Source organism: Oryctolagus cuniculus, chromosome 5 (assembly GCF_051225735.1).
Source record: "Oryctolagus cuniculus isolate XC-2025 breed Fujian yellow rabbit chromosome 5, ASM5122573v1, whole genome shotgun sequence".
NCBI lineage: Eukaryota > Metazoa > Chordata > Mammalia > Lagomorpha > Leporidae > Oryctolagus > Oryctolagus cuniculus.
This window is the reverse complement of record NC_142871.1, coordinates 113,827,916-113,845,913: the sequence shown is the minus strand read 5'-3', so window position 1 is coordinate 113,845,913 and position 17,998 is coordinate 113,827,916. Positions and strand designations below refer to the sequence as shown.

General features: G+C 37.0%; 1 protein-coding gene across 9 annotated transcripts in view; it reads right to left on the bottom strand.

Moving 5' to 3' along the window:
- Positions 1 to 17,998, bottom strand: part of HMGCLL1 (3-hydroxy-3-methylglutaryl-CoA lyase like 1) — a 276,884-nt gene that overhangs the window by 152,983 nt on the left and 105,903 nt on the right. For 2 of the 9 annotated variants that reach the window (XM_008263066.5, XM_089333103.1), the window contains exon 1: positions 7,440 to 7,768. The exons of 2 other annotated variants lie outside the window; for them this stretch is intronic. In XM_008263066.5, coding sequence (XP_008261288.1) covers positions 7,440 to 7,547 — 108 coding nt within the window. In that variant the 5' untranslated portion in view covers positions 7,548 to 7,768. Of the gene's footprint in view, positions 1 to 7,439; positions 7,864 to 17,998 lie in introns of those variants that run through there. 5 more of the 9 variants (XM_002714514.6, XM_089333104.1, XM_051854632.3 and 2 more) reach the window with 5 other exon arrangements.

Sequence of the window (17,998 nt, the reverse complement as noted above, 5' to 3'; positions counted from 1 at the left end):
AAAATACTTCTAACAATTGTGTGACCATAAAATGGAAATATATGACATAAATTCATGTCAAAAGATAAAATATTAAAATGCATTGATATGAATCGTTCATTGATTCATTAATTTTTATAAATCTTATTATGCTATATATATTTTATTATTGTATCTCAAAAATTATGAAAGAATATTGCTATTTTGAATATGCTATTTTGAAACCAGATACTGAGTATATTACTTTTCATAAAAAAAAATTATATTTCACAATATTTCTTCATAGTGAAAAACTTTTGCAATAGTCAGATTTTCCACACAATATTTTTTATGAAATACACAAATTTTATATTCCTTCTTTGAATTCTAAATTGGTACTCTAATCAGTATTCATATTACCTATAATGAAACATCTTCAAAATTTTTATAATATTAAAGTGATAAGAATTAAAAAAAAGAAACAATGAACAGAATCAATGTTGTGGAAAAAATGAAAAATTTCCAAAGCATTTAAAAACCAGCAAGCATAGAGTCATAGATCCAAGAAATACTGTAAACTATTTTCCAGATAAATACAAAGAAAACTATACCCAGATACTTCATGCTTTCACTTTTGGAACCAAAAGGCAAGAAGACAGTATGATAAGCTATTCTTAAAAGATCAAAAATAAAATAATAGCTGCTTTAACCATTGGGTTTCCACCATACATTGAGGAATCTAAATTTTGTATTGTTGTCATGTATATGTGTTTAACCAATATTTATTAACAGCTATGAACATCATATAAATTTGTATGTATTTATGTATATACATGTGATTTCAAACAAAAGAAAATGGAAAGGAATTACCACCAGCAAATTTATATTCAAGAATATATTCAAACAAATATTTCTGTGTAGAGGACAACAATTTCAGATAGAATGATGAAGAAATTAATGAAGAGCAAAGAAAAGGGAAAATATATCCATATTGACTGAGTAGTTGTATTTTATAAATATACCATACAGAGAATGAATAAATATGACAACAATACTAAAAGCAGAAGGCAGTAAATGGAGTATAAACATTATAATTGCATTTTTAATGTTAGATCAATACTAACTTAAAAGTCTAGGTTATGGGTTGGCATCCTATATAGATGGTAAGGATATGGGGCCGGGAATAGTCAAGGAAGTCAGATAGGGAAAAAGTGAGCTGTAAAATTCTCCAGAGTTTCAGTGTCTAGCCTAGTACCTTAACTTGTACCTAGCCTTGTACCTTAACTCCACCCTCTTACATGCCAGTCCAGTCATTCCACTTTACTAACATGCTCCTCAGTCTCCTTCAGGACCAGGAAGCAGATACCATGATGACCACATGTAAGCTAAGTTCCACATGGAGATTCCAGGAAACTTTCCCAGAGGATATCACATGCACCAAACCTCACCCAAACTCCAACCCATTTGTATATGCAATTAGGGCACCACCCCTTACACCACAGAGCTGACCAATGGACAGTGGAGAATCCCTCTGTTGCCTCCTCTTGAACTCTTTCCTAGCGAGCAGCACTCTCCTGGCTCTCTCATGGGGAGCACTTCTCCTCATGGGGTTGCCCACACTAACACTTAAATGTATACTCATTCTACCACATTAACAAATCCTGCCCTCATTATTGTACTTTACTTATATCCCTACTTCGAATTTTTTTTCTCACATAGGGGAAAGAGCTTGGAACAGCCTCAATCAGGAAACATATTCCCACAACAGTAATTAACTCAAAAGTGTGGTGAAAACAGCATATAACTACCATGATAATGTAAGGGGAGAGAAATTAATAATACACATACAACTTTATTTTAAAGAAGACAGGGGGCAAGGTTGGTAAAGGCAAAGAACACATGACCCAAAAAGAAAACAGATGATGTTTTGTTTCCTTTCTGAAAATTCCTTCTGAGTGATATCAAGCTATTTAGGCAATGTTCTAACCACATAGTCACTAACTAAAAGTATACAATCACATTATCATGTGATTAAATGTGAGCAGAAATAGTATACATTTAGATTAAATACCAGAGATCCTTTAACAACAAATTTCCATTCTGATTCATTTATGCTGTCAGTATATAGACCATAAAGAATCAGGATAAAATATAAAATAATTATCAATTTAATAAATAATCTACAATTTTATTTTGAGAAATATAACATGTTTAAAACCTTTTGTTAAAATTTGTATCTTAGAAAGTGTCACTCTCCAAGGTATTAATATTAGTAGCACGATATTAATATTTGAAGAAACTTAGTTACTGCTTAAGTAGCACTGAAAAATCAAAGCGAGATTGCTTTACTAGGAACATTAATCACAACTTTAAAACATATCAATTAAGCCAGCTTCACCTATCCATTATAACAGACATAAATGGAAGTATAAAAAATTAAGCAGGCCATAATAGATAACCTGAATCATGTAATGAGCAATTTTAACTTCTAGGTATAGTAGAATAACTTTCTGCAAAACCACCACTATTAGCAAAAACATGAGACCAAAAGAATGTAATTAAATGGCTGTGGTAGAGTAAGACTTTCCTTCTCACTGATCTATTTTATATTTGCTTATAAACTGTTAAACTTCAAATGTGTTTGTGTGGATTTATACCCACAAAAGTTTTAACTCCATCCTATCAATTTATCAAAAATATCATCACTGATGTGCAAACTGAAATTTTAAGGTACAGCCATGTTGTTGTATGTACTAAATAACAGAATAAGTGATTTCCCATCTTCCACTGCCTAGCATGAGATTCTTTCAAAACAGCACTTTCTGTCTGTTCCAACAGCAAGCCTCTTACTTCCTTATTACAGGAGCAGTCCTATTTGTTAATTGTCCCTGCCAGATTCAGCAATGGAGAGTTAGGTAAGCGCACATCTGTCTCTTCAAGCCCCAAGAATCCATGTTCAACTCATCACTCCACCAATGCACAAGACAAACAGTAATAATATTCATGTACTGGTACTGAGTCCAGCTCTATTGATGACATGTCCTCATTCTCGGTGATTTCTGCATTCATTTAACAAATACTTACCATGGCTTTACAATGTGTTGTTGTTTTGAACTCTGAATATATGCTAAAAAGAAAAATTTCATGGTCCTCAAAAGCATGAAACATATACCATACAAGGGTAAACATTCATTCTGTTGATCCTTCAGCAAGAACTTACCAACCATCAAGACCTAATCAAACACTTTGATGCTGAGACCCCTGTGGTGGACTTCTTCCTTTCCCTTAAGCCTATGTCTGACAAGGGATTAAACATTAAATAATCACAAAGATAAATACTGGAGTGAATGCTATGGCACAGTGGGTCAAACTGCTGCTTGCAATGCCTGTGTCCCATACCTGAGTGCCAGTGTCTCTTCTGCTTCTGATCCATTTTCCTACTAATACATCCTAGGAGACTGCAAATAATGGCTCACGTATATTGATCCCTGCCACTCAAGAAGGAAACCAGGATGGAATTCTGGGTTCTTGGCTGTGGCCTGGACTAGAGCTCTAGATATTGCAGGCATTTGGGGAATGAACCAGCAGATGGAATATAATGAAAAGATTATTTGAGGCTTCAAAGAATACAACTTAAGTTTTGGTGTCCATTGTTAAAAGAAATGGGAATTTGCTGATGGTTGTGAAACAGAAATTGCATAATTGTATTTTAAATAAATATCTTCCAACTAGTTATCTAGACAGTGAGTTGAAGAGGAATATAGTTGAAGGAGAATAGCAAGACTCCTGCAACAGACCAGTGCTCCATATAAGATAAAATGCTATTTTTTAAAAAGATTTATTTATTTATTTATTTATTTGAAAGGCAGAGCCACAAAGAGGTAGAGGCAGAGAGAGAGAGAGAGAGACAGAGAGAGGGGAGAGAGAGAGAGAGGGAGAGAGAGAGAGAGATCTTTCATTTGCTGCTTCACTCCCCAGATGGCCGCAATGGCCAGAGCTGCACCGATCTGAAGCCAGAAGCTTCTTCCAGGTCTCCCACACGGATACAGCGTCCCAAGGACTCGGACCATTTTCTTTTTTTTAAAGGGAAGAGTTTATTGTGGGAAACCCGACAGACTGGAAGGGGCGAAGAAGGGAGAGAGAGAGAGAGAGAGAGAGCGCGAGCGCCATGTGTTCAGGAATAGCTCCTTTTAAAACTTTGCCAGGGGACGGGCAGGGAAGTAGGAGCAGTGAATCCCATCAGGATGGGGGTGGGGCTCACACCGGTGGTTGGGCCATGTGGCCACCTGGCTTCCAGCAATGGCAGCCGGAGCTAGAGCCTAGGATGATATCAGGGTGCAGATTGTGCCTTAGATAAGACTGCGCCATTTTATTAGCATTTCCGCCTTTTGTTTTTCATAAAGCAGGAGTTGTAAGGGTTACATTAGTTCCAAAAGTCTAGGAGGGGTAGAGAACAATGAACTGTCTTTAGAGCTACTTCCTGCTGACATGAGGTGACGAGATAACCCTTCACTGGCATGGGGCGATGTCTCAAGGGAGCCAAGTATATCCCTGTAGCGGGATTTCCACTGCTTGCCCAGGACACATCAGAGAGCTGGATCGGAACAGGAGCAGCCAGGACTCGAACCAGCGCCCACATGGGATGCTGGCACTGCAGGCTGCCGCCCTACCTGCCACACCACAATGTCAGCCCCTAATGCTATTTTTAAGTTGGTAGTAGCAGAGAAGTTAGAAAAATGAATGAATCGGAAGGAAATTGTAGAAGTAAACTGGTAGGACTCAGTGACACTTTGGATGAAGGGTAACAAAAGGATGGAGCTGTTTGTTAGTGGCTTGAAGAACTAAACTGATTGTGAAGTACTCCCTGAAATAGGAAACACTGAAGAAGGTCCAGGACTAGAAGGAGTAGACAGAAATGCGAATTTGAAAGTATTAAGTTTGAGTTGCTTTTGAGAAATCCAGGTGATGATAACAATTGAGTTGGGACATTGAGACTGAATCCAAAAGAAACAGGAATACAAATCTAGGTGACAGTGGTACACAAATAGTAATTGAATTTGCAAATGCTGATGATATGGTCTAGGGGTACAGACAGGAGGAACTCAGACATTTACCAGACAGATAAAGGACACTCAGCCTGACAGAGTAACCTCAGAAGTAGGACTGAATGTAGCAAATGTGTGTTCAGGAAGGGGATACATTTCAAAGAACCAAAGGTCCTTGTGATTTTAAATAAGCTAAATCATAAAAAATAACAATTCTACAGGATTAACACTATTAAGAATTATGCCCAGGCACAACAATTGTGGCATATAAGGGTAATATCCAGGGAAGGTGTGGCTATTTCTCTAGAATGAGTAAAAAGTCTTCAATAGAGTGAGGCATGTCTCCAAAACCAATTCCTGACATTCTTTGATCAGTAATCCTAGTAATTTTCATTACTCTGCTTCCATATCTTAAAAAGGAAAAGTAGCTAACCCTCTGTAGTTCTCTAGAAGTCTATCCTCTAATACTGTTCTCAAAGCCCAAATATGTGTAAATCAGAACACCAAGAGAGAGAAACAATTATCAGCCAGCAACAAAAGTCATCAAAAATCTCAGATTTGGAAGATAAAAGTTGGTGTTCCTGATTATATAACAGACTGAACATGAAAGTCAAAGCTGTTAAAAGGTAATTTACAGCAGGAAGTTCAAAACAGAATGTAGGGGTGCAGCACTGTGGTTAAAGCTGCCACCGGTGGCGTTGGCATCCCATATGGCCACCAGTTCAAATCCCAGTTTCTCCTCTTCTGATCCAGCTCTCTGCTATAGCCTGAGGAAGCAGCAGAGAATGGTCCAAGTCCTTGAGCCCTGCACCCATGTGGGAGACCCAGAAGAGGCTCCTGGCACCTGGCTCCTGGCTTCAGATCAGCCCAGCTCCAACTGTTGTGGCCTTTATGGAGTGAACCAGCAGCTGGAAGACCTTTCTCTCTGTCTCTCCTTCTCTCTGCCTATAACTCTACCTCTCAAATAAATAAATCTTTAAAAAAAGTAGGAAAAATAGACACATCAATATAGTGGAAGATAACAGGTACCATCCCTCATCTACCATTCTCATCAAGAGGTTGTAAGTTAAATGACCCTGGCCTTCTTTGAAGCCGTAGGACTAAAATCTCTTATAAGGAGTCCACTAGTGGCAAGCATTTAGGCCTAGTCATTAAGATGTCCATGTCCCACACCAGAGTTTGTGGGTTCAATACAAGGCTCAATTCCCTGCCTACAGCTCCTTGCTAATGTAGACATTGAGAGACCATGATGATGGTGTAAGTGATTGGTTTCCTGCCACCCACATGGGAGACCTGGATTGAGTTCCTACCTCTGGTGAATGAACCAGCAGATGGCAGCTCTCTCTGTTTTTTTCTATTTCTATGACTCTCAAATAGATTAATTAAACTAAATAATTAATTTGGAAAAAGTCCACAAATGCAGATATTCAATTTGTATAGCTTAGATTACAATTTTGCATATTGCTACACTGAACTGAGGATGCCTAACAAGAAAATGAACACCCAATATTAGAACAGTTGATTTAAAACCACATATTATTAAGTTATGCTCATATAGTAAATTATTATAAGTTACTATGTTGTCCTCAAGACATATCAGGAATAAGTAGTTATACATCCAGCACTTTCAATTTAAAAAAAGCTGAGCCCTCCTGATGTCCTCCCCTTTGTTCATTCTTTGACATTATTATAATATCACTGTTACTTATTATTTTGTTAACTTTTAAATATTTTCAAGGGAAAAGTAAATTTCTTCATATATATTTTTTCCTTTATCTGATACTTTTGGTTGAGAGTGCATTAAATCATAAGTATATGGATAGTATTAAGTTTCCCATTGTTTTTGCAACGGGCTTTCAGGAATAATGTGAGAATAAATTTCAGTCTAAAACACTGTTATTTATAATTTTTTTTCAAGTGTGTTCAAGTTTGTTGAAGCATAAATACCTTATTAGGGACAATTAATAATCAGATGAATAATTTCATCCCACCGATGTGTTCCCAGCCTACTATGTCAGCTTTTTGCCTTTTTGCTGCTTCGCACTGACAAATCCGTCCTCTTTGTTACACAATACATACAAGAAGGAAACTGAGAATAAGAGCACTATTCTTGAAGGAATGGCTATGGATACATAAAACACCCTTTCCAAGAAAATCACACAGAAAGAAACCTTTTTCCTTAGGAGACTTGCGAATGGTCACAGGTAAGGATTTCCTGGATCTGATCTGTAGGAGCGATTCTACACTTTGCCTGCACAGAGACAGGACAGGGGACCTTTTAAGCAGTGCGGCCTAAAAAGACAAAACAGCAGCAGAAAGGGCCTTGGAGCACCGAGGTGACAAAAAAAGCGGAGAGAGGGCACCAGGAGATTGATGAGAGAGAGGCCGCCTGGCAGAGGGCAAGAGGATGGGGCACCCTGGGCCGCGAGGTGGTACCTGCGCGGGGTCGAGCGCCCCTGCCACTGAATCCCCGATCCAGAGATGCTCCCGGAGAAGCTGCTGGTAGCTGAGGCAGTGCTTCACCGCGGACGGAACGTTCCCCATGGCGGGGCCTGGGGCGGCCGGCGGCGACGGGAGGGACCCTGGAGGAGAATGCGCGGTGGGCACCGCGCGGAGGAGCTGCCAGCTCTGGAGCGCGCGGTCCCTGCGATGCGCACGGCAGCGGTGCGGAGTGAGGCAGGGAGCGGGACGCGCCCAGGGTACTGGCTCCTGGAGGCACCTGCGGCGGTCGCGGGGAATGCCGGGAACTGGGAGAGGCGAGGAACCTAACAGAGCCGGAGGACACTGGGGCAGGCGCGTTTTCTGCGCTGCGCGGAGCTCTTGGTGCTGACGTTCACGACTGCCTCCTCACCTGGTTAAAAGAAAGGGTCTGGTATTTGACTAAACATTAGAGGGGGTGAAATTTGATTCACAAATTGAATAAATTAAATTATACCCTGACGTCATACCTAAGAATGTTAATTGTTAAGGACAGTCACTGTGCACTAACTCCCCATGCAGGACCTCTGTCCTCATTGAGTTGTATTGACAGTTTACAGTAAAAATAAATAAATAAATAAATAAATAAATAAATAACCATTGTAGAAAGAAAATATATAAGACAAGGAGGACTTTGAACAAATCCTGGAGGTTGGAGAATTGCTTATGCCGTGTTGAAAAAGAATGAGTATTACCAGTGGAATTATGGGGAAATGGAGACAGATGGACGTGATAAAGATGTTTTGCTTCAAATGTACAATATTTCTTTGTGTGGTTGGCAATTCGCTTGATGAAGAGATTTTGTTGCCCCAGCAGCCCAAGACTCTTTTCCAAGTTATTTAAAAGATCCCTAAAGGATGGCTTCACTTTTGTCTCTCCAGGATTTATTAATGAGTTTGGTTTGACAGCACTAAGATTTATTTTATGTTAACATCTTATCTTAGCATACCATAGGAGATTATGAATCTGACCATAAAGTCATGGATGGCCCTTGCATTCCGTTTTCTTGCAGGGGCGTATTTCCTACTCACAGATCCAGGTGAGCTTCTCTCTTGCACATATGGAGCACCATTTTATGACCAATATTTCATGTTCATGGCTCAATTAGCCACCTGTCCTCACATGGCCTTAAAATCTCTGGCTGCCATGGCCTGTAACTTCCTGTTAGCATCTTGGCAGGGGCATTCAGCCTCTGGGTATGTTCCTGATTTCATTATTTGAGGGGAGGTGGGGGGATATTTCAGATCAACTCATTCCTCTAGATTTACTTACAAGATTTTTGACTATTGGGTTTATTCCACAATTTGAGTGCATTTTATATTTCCTATTCCTTAAGGCAGAGAGCCTGAGAATCCTAAAATGCTGTTCTGATGTCTTGACTAATCCACAAACAAGAAAACTGGACAGAAACTATATAATCCTTCTCATCTCTTTTATGTGTGAAATTGGCACAGAAAATTACAGGATTATGCTTTACCTATGTTTTAAGTGCTCTCAAAAATAAAATAAAGAAGGGTTTGTGTTCCAGAGAATTGTCACCTTGAAACTAGGTAGACTGTCAGTCCGCTTATGTGGCAAGTACTTGCATGAGAAAGGTGCAGTTGTAAAAGGTTAATATCTTGAGATTCTCTTTGGTCCTAGAAATTATTATTTAAGAATCTTCATGCTGACCACATGGATAGAATCAGAAAAGAGAACAAAAACAAAATTATTTAAACAATAAGTACAGAACTGGCAGGTAGCCAAGATACCTAGGGGTAGGGATCAAAGACTCATATGGTGAATCTTAAACAAGAGTGCCATAGAATTTTGGCAAGTATCACAGGAGTAATGTGCTCCAGTCTTACACAATAAAAAGGAAAGAACAAGAAAAACTTGGTTCCCAATACTAGATGATACCTACAGGGAAGCAGAGCTTTCATCATCACAGTTTTATTGCTCAAAAATGTAGATAACTTCTCACATATGCTATGTCTGGCTAACCTAAACTGATGGGAAGGATAACAGAATATTTGGAAACATTCTTGGCACTTGGCGAATAAATCAAAGTTCCATTAACAATAGCACTGTTCTGACAGAGTATTCTTTTGAGAATAATTAATAAGTTCTATTTTACCAAGATAATATTCCACTCCAGGTGATGGATACCTGGCACTAAATACTGAAACCAGAGTGAGGCCATAAACCACATTTTTCCAGATGAAGGAATCTATTCATTTTCTCACTGATTCTGAAGTCAAGCTCCAAAGCATTAGCTTTGCCAAGTATGCAGCAAAATAAAATACAAACATTAACTTTTTTATTTCTTTACATGGTTGCAGTGCACATAATTTTTGCTGATAGATATAAAAGTATCTTCCCATTCTACTTAACTAAAAATCAATTGTGTTTAGAAAATATTTTTATCATTCAGTTGATAAAATTTGGTGAGTTATAGTAAATGTGACTTTAACAGATTAATTGTATTAACTCTTATTCATGGCCCATATCATTCTTTGAATCTGTATTAAGTTCTATCGAGTAAGAAAACAAATATGCATTGATGACAAGTATAAAATAGTTTTTACATTGCATATACTTATAATAGATGCTCAATTATTCTTAGCTTTCCATCTTTTTCCTTTTGTCAATTCAAATATGTTCTTTAGGAATGTATATGAGACATTGCTTAATATATAAAATCTGTAAAACCTAAATTTCATGACTTCTATATAACATTTGCTTGATCCAGTAGACATTTTTCTTAATTTGACACTCAAAAGACTAATGGAAGAAATAAATATAAAAATATAGAAGATATATGTTTTTGGCTTTAAAGGCCTGACATCTAAAGTGGTGGCATCTAAAGAATAATAATTTTTTCAAAATGAAATATTGACATTTTGAGAAGCAATGACTTGAACAGCCCTTGTCACATTTTTTTTTTCTTAATGGAGAATAAGACTCGGAATGGGAGAGGGAGGAGGAGGTGAGTTGCAAGTGGAGTGGGAGGGCAGGTATGATGGGAAGAATCACTATATTGCTAAAGTTGTACTTATGAAATTTATTACTCATTAAATAAAGTTTCTTTAGGGAAAAAAGGAAATTTGGACGATGCCTTTTAAATAGAGGGATGTAAGAGATTAAATTCCAAAGTTGTAGGATGTGAACACAAACCATTACCACAGCAGAATTTGCACATTGATCAAATGTTTTTGAGTAATTAATTATATAACAAATGAATATGAAGAAGTCTTTAATGAAAGAAATTTCTAGGGTAATAGTGCAATCTAATGCTTCTCAACTATTCATTGAAAGGAACTATGTTGATAAGTGCCAGGTGATAATATATGTTCAGTACTGGAGAAGGGAAGGCAGTAAACTCCTCATTTAGCTATGATAATAAGAGAAGACTCTTGAGAGGATAATGAAAGGAAGACAGAGCAGAAGAGAGAAGATTAATGCCAGCCTCCTTTAATGCCAAAAACTAACAAGACATGAAAAGAATGTTCAAATAAAATTTTTATAGAAGTATTTTATTTAATGAAGATTTTATTTCCATGATAGTTTTATTGTGGGTATTATAGGTAAAAATTACCATTTTTAATTTTGCCACAGATGAGCATGAACACATAAGTCTATCAGAAATCCTAAAGAGCTTTATTTTAAAGAATATATTTTGCAACTTAGACTTTTATATATAGCTTTAGTGTTTTAGCATGTGGTATATATGGTCTCCATGGACAAAGGAGAAAAGATGGAATTTGTTAAGTGCCCAAACCTATTAAGCAATTCTCTGGATATTTTAACTGTGTGTATAAATTATCATCCCCATTTAATAGATGAAGAAACTGAGACTTTGGGGGCCTTGAATAACTATCCTAAGGTAAAAAGCAAATGTAAGAAGAGGATTCAAATCCCTGTCTGTTAAAGCCTTTACTCTTCTTTTTTCACCCTATGATTTCCAAGAATGAATAAAAAAAAGAAGTTCTTCAAATGCACAGTCATTTGCTCCTCAAGACATCTTTTAGGAAAGGAAACCCTTGCTCAGAGATCTTAAACTTTTTCCAAAGGGGATTCTTTCAAGCTAAGACTTAAACTTAGTTTTTTAATGATTCTTTGTGAGATTTCTACAGAATATAGAGGAACAAGTCGTGTCTCTGAATGTGAAACCAAGATCATTTCAAGTCTGATGATGCTGTAATTACACCTCATGGGAACAATATAACTTTAAAGAACTCTTTTAATAAATTTATAAGCTATTTGTGTTCTGTCTTTTGGAGGGTTTCAGTTCTAGGTCTCCAATAAAAATTTGCAGGGAACTTCATCTTGATCACAATTTTCGAGATTTCTCTTTCCATAAACCATTAATGCCACGTGTTTATTATGGTTATGTGTTTATCAAAACATCCAAGTATCTGTTAGGAATTACAAAATTTGAGTTCCTGATCACTCTTTTTTTTTCTTTTCATTCTTTTCCCTTCTGTGGTCTGGCATACTCATTAGTATATTTTCCCATATTTCATATGGTTTTGTTTTGTTTTGTTTTGTTTCCTGAACTAATGAAGTTTTACTCTACCATTTAAGAAATTTTTCCATCAGGGAAAGAGAAATGTTCTTGCCAAAAGTTTCCCAGATTTCACTTGGAAGCACACTTCTCTAAAGAATTCATTAAAAATTGATTGAAAAATGGAGTCAATTTCTTACTAGAATACCATCACTCCAAGAACAATTTAATTGAACATTGCAAGGGCAGAAAGTCATAAAAGTTCTTTGGTTACTGGCATAACTCAATGCCCTACATTTTGCTAGCCTCAAATTTCCCTCAGCTTCACAAATGGAAATGTATCAAGGTGAAATCCTTACTTTGCAAGACAATAAGCTATAAGTATTTGTTAGTAAAATAAGAATTTTTTAACTTTCAAAAGCTTCTACTTGATATTTGGATAACTTTTCACCCATTGAATTAAGATTTGAATTAACCACAAATTTATAATCCATGCCAGAAATCTAAGAGAAGAGAAGTCAGGAGGAGGTGGCCTAAAGTAATAGTTCCTAGATTCTTCTCTTTCTACTTAATTTCTATCCTGATATCATCTATTTCACCTGTCTCCCTCATATTGTAGGAACACTTTTATTGACTTGATTAGTATCCCTTCAGAAAATTTTCCCTGCCCTGTTATTATGAATATTTCTGATCCTTGATAATTCATAGTTTGCTTAACAGAAGCTTATAACATATATAGTTGATAGATTAATCAGGATTAATTGCAACATTTTAAAATGTTTACTTGCCTTTAAATTTCATCTTCCATTATAGAATCACTCAAATTAGAGTTTCTCAGTATGAAGACTATTTTTTTAAAGATTTTATTTATTTATTTGAAAGTCAGAGTTACACAGAGAAAGGAGAGGCAGAGAGAGATAGAGAGGTCTTCCATCCGAAGGTTCTCTCCACAATTGGCCACAATGTCCGGAACTGCACCAATCCGAAGCCAACAGCCAGGAGCTTTTTCAGGGTCTCCCATGTGGGTGCAGAGGCCCAAGGACCAAGGACCTGGGCCATCATCTACTGATTTCCCAGGCCATAGCAGAGAGCTGGATCAGAAGTGGAGCAGCTGGGTCTCAAATCGGAGCCCATATGGAATGCTGGAAATTCAGGCCAGGGCATTAACCCACTGCTCCACAGTGCCGGCCCCAACATGAAGACTGTTAACATTTGGGTCTGGTAATTCTTTGTTGTTGGGACTATCCTATACTTTTTTTTTTTTAAGGTAGAGTTACACACAGAGAGAAGGAGAGACAGAAAGAAAGAGAGATCTTCCATTGGCTGGTTCACTCTTCAAATGGCCCCAACAGATAGGGCTGTACCAGGCCAAAGCCAAGAGCCAGGAGGTTCCTCCAGGTCTCCCATGTGGTTGCAGAGGGTCAAACATGTGAGCCATCTTCTGCTGCTTTCCCAGGCACATTGCCAAGAAAATGGATAGGAAGTGGAGCAGTTGGGACTTCAAGCAGTGCCTTTATGGGATGCCAGCAAGGTAGGCAATAGCTAACCTCGCTATGATGATAACTAACATTTATTATTTATCACACATTAGGCATCATTGTAAGTATTGTAAGTCAATATTATCCAGTTCATGAAAAAAGCCCTGTGATTTTTATTTTAAAGGTGAGATAATCTGAGCATAGAGAAGTTGACTAAATTACTAACAACATATGGCTGTTAGCAAGAAAGTCAGAAATCAAATCTAAACAACCTGACTTCAGAGCACGCATTTTAAATTGTCATGCCTTGTTGAAATCACAAGAAGCAAGATTTAAATCCGTAAAAACCATTGATCATTTTAGGTTTCAATGATTTCCATGATTTCAATTTTTTAAATCTTATAGAAAAGACTTCCTACAAATTGAAAACCTCTCCAGGCAAGCAGATTTCTTTATTTCCTTAGTGCTGTTCATTGAACTATTGAAATCCCTCCAAGACCAGAATCCCCAGGCAGATATTTAAAGATCAGCTCAAACTGTTTGACTCTTCAGCTTATATCTTGACAATCATACCTGTGCTTATCAGACCATGGATATCATAAGATATTATTTTATAATAATCCTTTAAATATTAAGAGAATCATTTATTGTTGTTAAGTAAACTTTAGTATTCAGAAGAAAGTCATTTAAATTAAGATTAATCCTATATCTTGCAGCATTCAAATGTCATTTTACTTCTTTTTATTTCACAAATTCAAGCCAGCAGAACTTAATTTTTTCCAAGTCTCCATTTTAATTGACTATAGCAGTAGTAATATGAGGGGTCTTCATAAAGTTCATAGAAATGTATATTATGTTAAAATTATACATGGATTTCAAAATGATTTTGCACCAAAATAAGTTTAATTAAATTTTTCCACAAAATGTTGAAGTACCCTCCTATTTCTAGCTAAAGTAAAAATGATCACAAACCAAAATTTATAAATGTTTATTTTTAGAGCCTATGTCTTCAAGCAATATGATTTACTTTAAACCCTCATTTGATTAGTTTCTATCTTACCACAAAATACTAAAGAGAGCATAGTCTAATAACCAAAGTTTTGTATCTATACAAACATAATTTATAGACTTTGAAATAACAGGGTACTTAAAATTCATACAAAATTATATTAAAATGTTTATTTTGGTGCATTTTGCAATCCATCTATACTTTTTTCATAATATGTATTTTCTATGAACTTTTTGGAATCCTGTCATAAAAATACACATTATCTGCTTTCAAGCTTCTTGGGAAATTCATCGAAACAATAATAACAGTAAAACCTACATTTAACTTAAACTTATCGATTAAAATTGAGTCCCATGTGTTAAGGACTGTCCTAACAATTCTTCATATATTAACTCATTTTAATCCTATTAACAATCACATGATGAAGGTACTTTTTTTTTTTTCAAAGATTTATTTATTTATTTGAAAGGGAAGTTGAGGGTGGGCTGGAATCTTCCATCTGCTGGTTCACTACCCAAATGGCTGCAGCTTGGGCCAACCTGTCGCTCCCCGTCTTCGTGGAGGAACGACACAGGACCCTGCGCTGTTCTTTCGTCTGCTCGGCCCTCCCCGGGTTTGCTGCTGGTTCTTCCCGGGTTGGCTACCGTCCCTCCACCTCCGTGGAGGGGCGGTTCCCCCTGCCACTTTCCCCACTTCCTCAGGGGAGCGGCACACCGCCGGCCGGCTCTCTCGGGGGCTGCACAGGTGTTCCTTCAGATAGATGTTCCTGGTGCATGTTGTCTCTCTCCTCCTTTATAGTCCTCTTCCACCAATCCCAACTCTGCTACCCACACGCCGAGTACGCTGCTCTCCTCCAATCAGGAGCAGCTCCTACAGTTTATTGGTTGAACTGGAGGCAGCTGCGTAGAAGCTGTTTCCTCCTCTCCCAGCGCCATATTGTGGGAGAGCAGATGCATAGAATAAGTCTTAATTCCAGTAACTTAGTCTAGTCCGAGTTGCTCCCAGTTGCTCCCCACACCAACCCAAAGCCAAGAGTTTCTTCTGGGTCTCACTTGGTTGCAGGGGACCAAGTGCATAAACCATTCTCCCCTGCTTTCTCAGGCCATTAGCAGGGCTTTGAAACCTAAGTGGATCAGCTGGTACAAAAACTGGTGCCCATATGGGATGCTGGCGCCCGGCACCACAGGAAGCAGCTTTTCCACTAACTCACAGCACTGGCCCCATGTAGGTACTTTTAATAAGAGAATCAGAACCATAGAGAGATAAGTAACTTGACAAACATCACATAGCTAGTAAAAGGCTGGCTTGTAAATCCAAGCAGTTGGTAGCAAAATTGTACCACTTATCATTTATGTAAACCACTCTCTTAAAGTATAAAAATTATCACCAAATACTATACCTGATTTTAGTAGATTGGTGGATTGAACTAAAATATGTGCCTTATATGGACAATATATAAAAATGTACTTGGTGATCTCTTAAAATTTTACCACCAAAAAAATGTCTTGGAAGCAGAGGCTAAAACTTTAATCATATGAAGAAATGAATTAATAGTTATAAATATGATTTGAATCTAATTATACAACTAAATAAATTATCACTTAAGGTATTTTTCCTTCTTCCCTCTCATTAGTTGAAATATGTGAATTTCCCCCTCTTTTTCATATCTCCTGTGCTTTTGGAACCAAATGTTTCAATTTTGTTTGGTTAAGTCTCAATTTATAATACATCCTGTGTCCTGTACTATTTAAAGTGCCTGATTTTACCATTTTTAACAAAGAATTTTGCTTAATAATTCCACTAAAGGAAGTCAAGGTGAGTTAGGACAATACTCACACTGTACTTCTGGAATCTGCCATAGTCTCCTTTTGTAGTATGTGAGTTATTTGTTCTGAGAATGGAGTTCTCACTTTAACACATGGTAAGTCTGCAAGACACCACAGTAAAGCTCTCTCTTTATTTGCTCTTTTCCAGATGCAACATATCTACTCTCTCCCTCATAAGGATAGCACGCAGGGTGCCAACTGATAAAACTGAATGTGTTTTGAAAGAAGTAGCTAGACAGAACTAACTTCTTCTGGTTTAGAGTGGTGATGGTGGGAGAAGGAAATTAACATGTTGTCCCTGATGGTCCCTTTTACCACCAGCTCATTGTCCCATGTGACATGCCTGAAGCTGGGTTAGTGGAAATACTTAACACTATAGACTGTGTATACATGAATTATGTGTATGTGAGTGAATGGAGGTTAAGAAGTCCTGCTACAGTGTCTAGAGAGTAGTGACAATCTTGGATTCTGTGCTTGTTTCCAGAATTCATTGTGCAACATAAATCAACAAATGTTTATTGACTTTTAGTTTTATGTTAATACTTTTTATTTTGCAATAAGATATTTCTTAAGAAAGTTTATAATGATTTTTAATCTGAACAAAGTGCTTTTCAGTATGTATCATCTACCATGAAGTTTATACTGACCACAGGAAAATCAGAAGCTACAAATCTACCACTAAATATTAAAAACACAATTATAGAGGCAGAACATGTATAATTCTATAAAGAAAGACTTTCCATTAAGACAGATGACTAAATTAATCCTGCTTATTTACATTCTAAGAGTTTTTGTTTTGTTCTGTTTGCATAATAGTGAAGAAAGGGATGTTAATATGATCACTCCCCTGAGAAAGCAGTCTATGAAAAGTGATACCTCTTACATTGTCTTCATATACTTCAAATAGAAAATCAGCTCAGCTAATTACAATTGAGAGTTGATTTTGTTTTTTATAGGGTTCATGGAATCAGAGAAAAGTTGTTATGATTTTATTTCACTGAAGTAGAAGATTTGACTTTATTACAAATGCTACTGTAAATTCAATTAGAGCTCCAATTTGTAGATAAAATTTTTTAATACAAATAAAATTTTAGGTGGAGAATAATAATATAGTGAAAGTAATGTCCTTCCAGAAGAACCTGTGAGTGAGAAATGTACATGGAATTTGTTGGGAAGTACAAATAACTCATAAATGTGGCCAAACTGGGGACAATATTCTACTAATTCCAAGAAAAACTTTAGATGTCAAACTTGACACTAATGAGAAAATATCATTGATCCACAGGTTTGCAGTAAAATAATACACTGAAACAGAATTGTTCTTCACTGTTCATCTTAGATCTGATTCTAGAAATATTAGAGCCTTTGTGAAGGTTGACTTTGTAAGTCAATCTAAGTCTTCAACATGGTACTGAATGTTTTTATAAGAATTTCTTTTGTGTTGACCACTGAATGTTTTTATAAAAGATTCTTTATTTTGTCATGACATTTTACTCAACAAGATTTAAAACTATAAAATTATTTGTCTATTTATTTGTTTAAGAGAGAGAGAGAGAGAGAGTGAACTCCCATGTGCTGATCCGCTCCCCAAATGCCATTAGTGGCAGTGGGAGAGAAAGTCAGGACACAGGAATTCAATCCAGGCCCCTCACATGGGTGGCAGGGGTCCAATAACCTAAGCCATCACTGCCTCCTCCCAGACTCTGCAATGGCCAGTA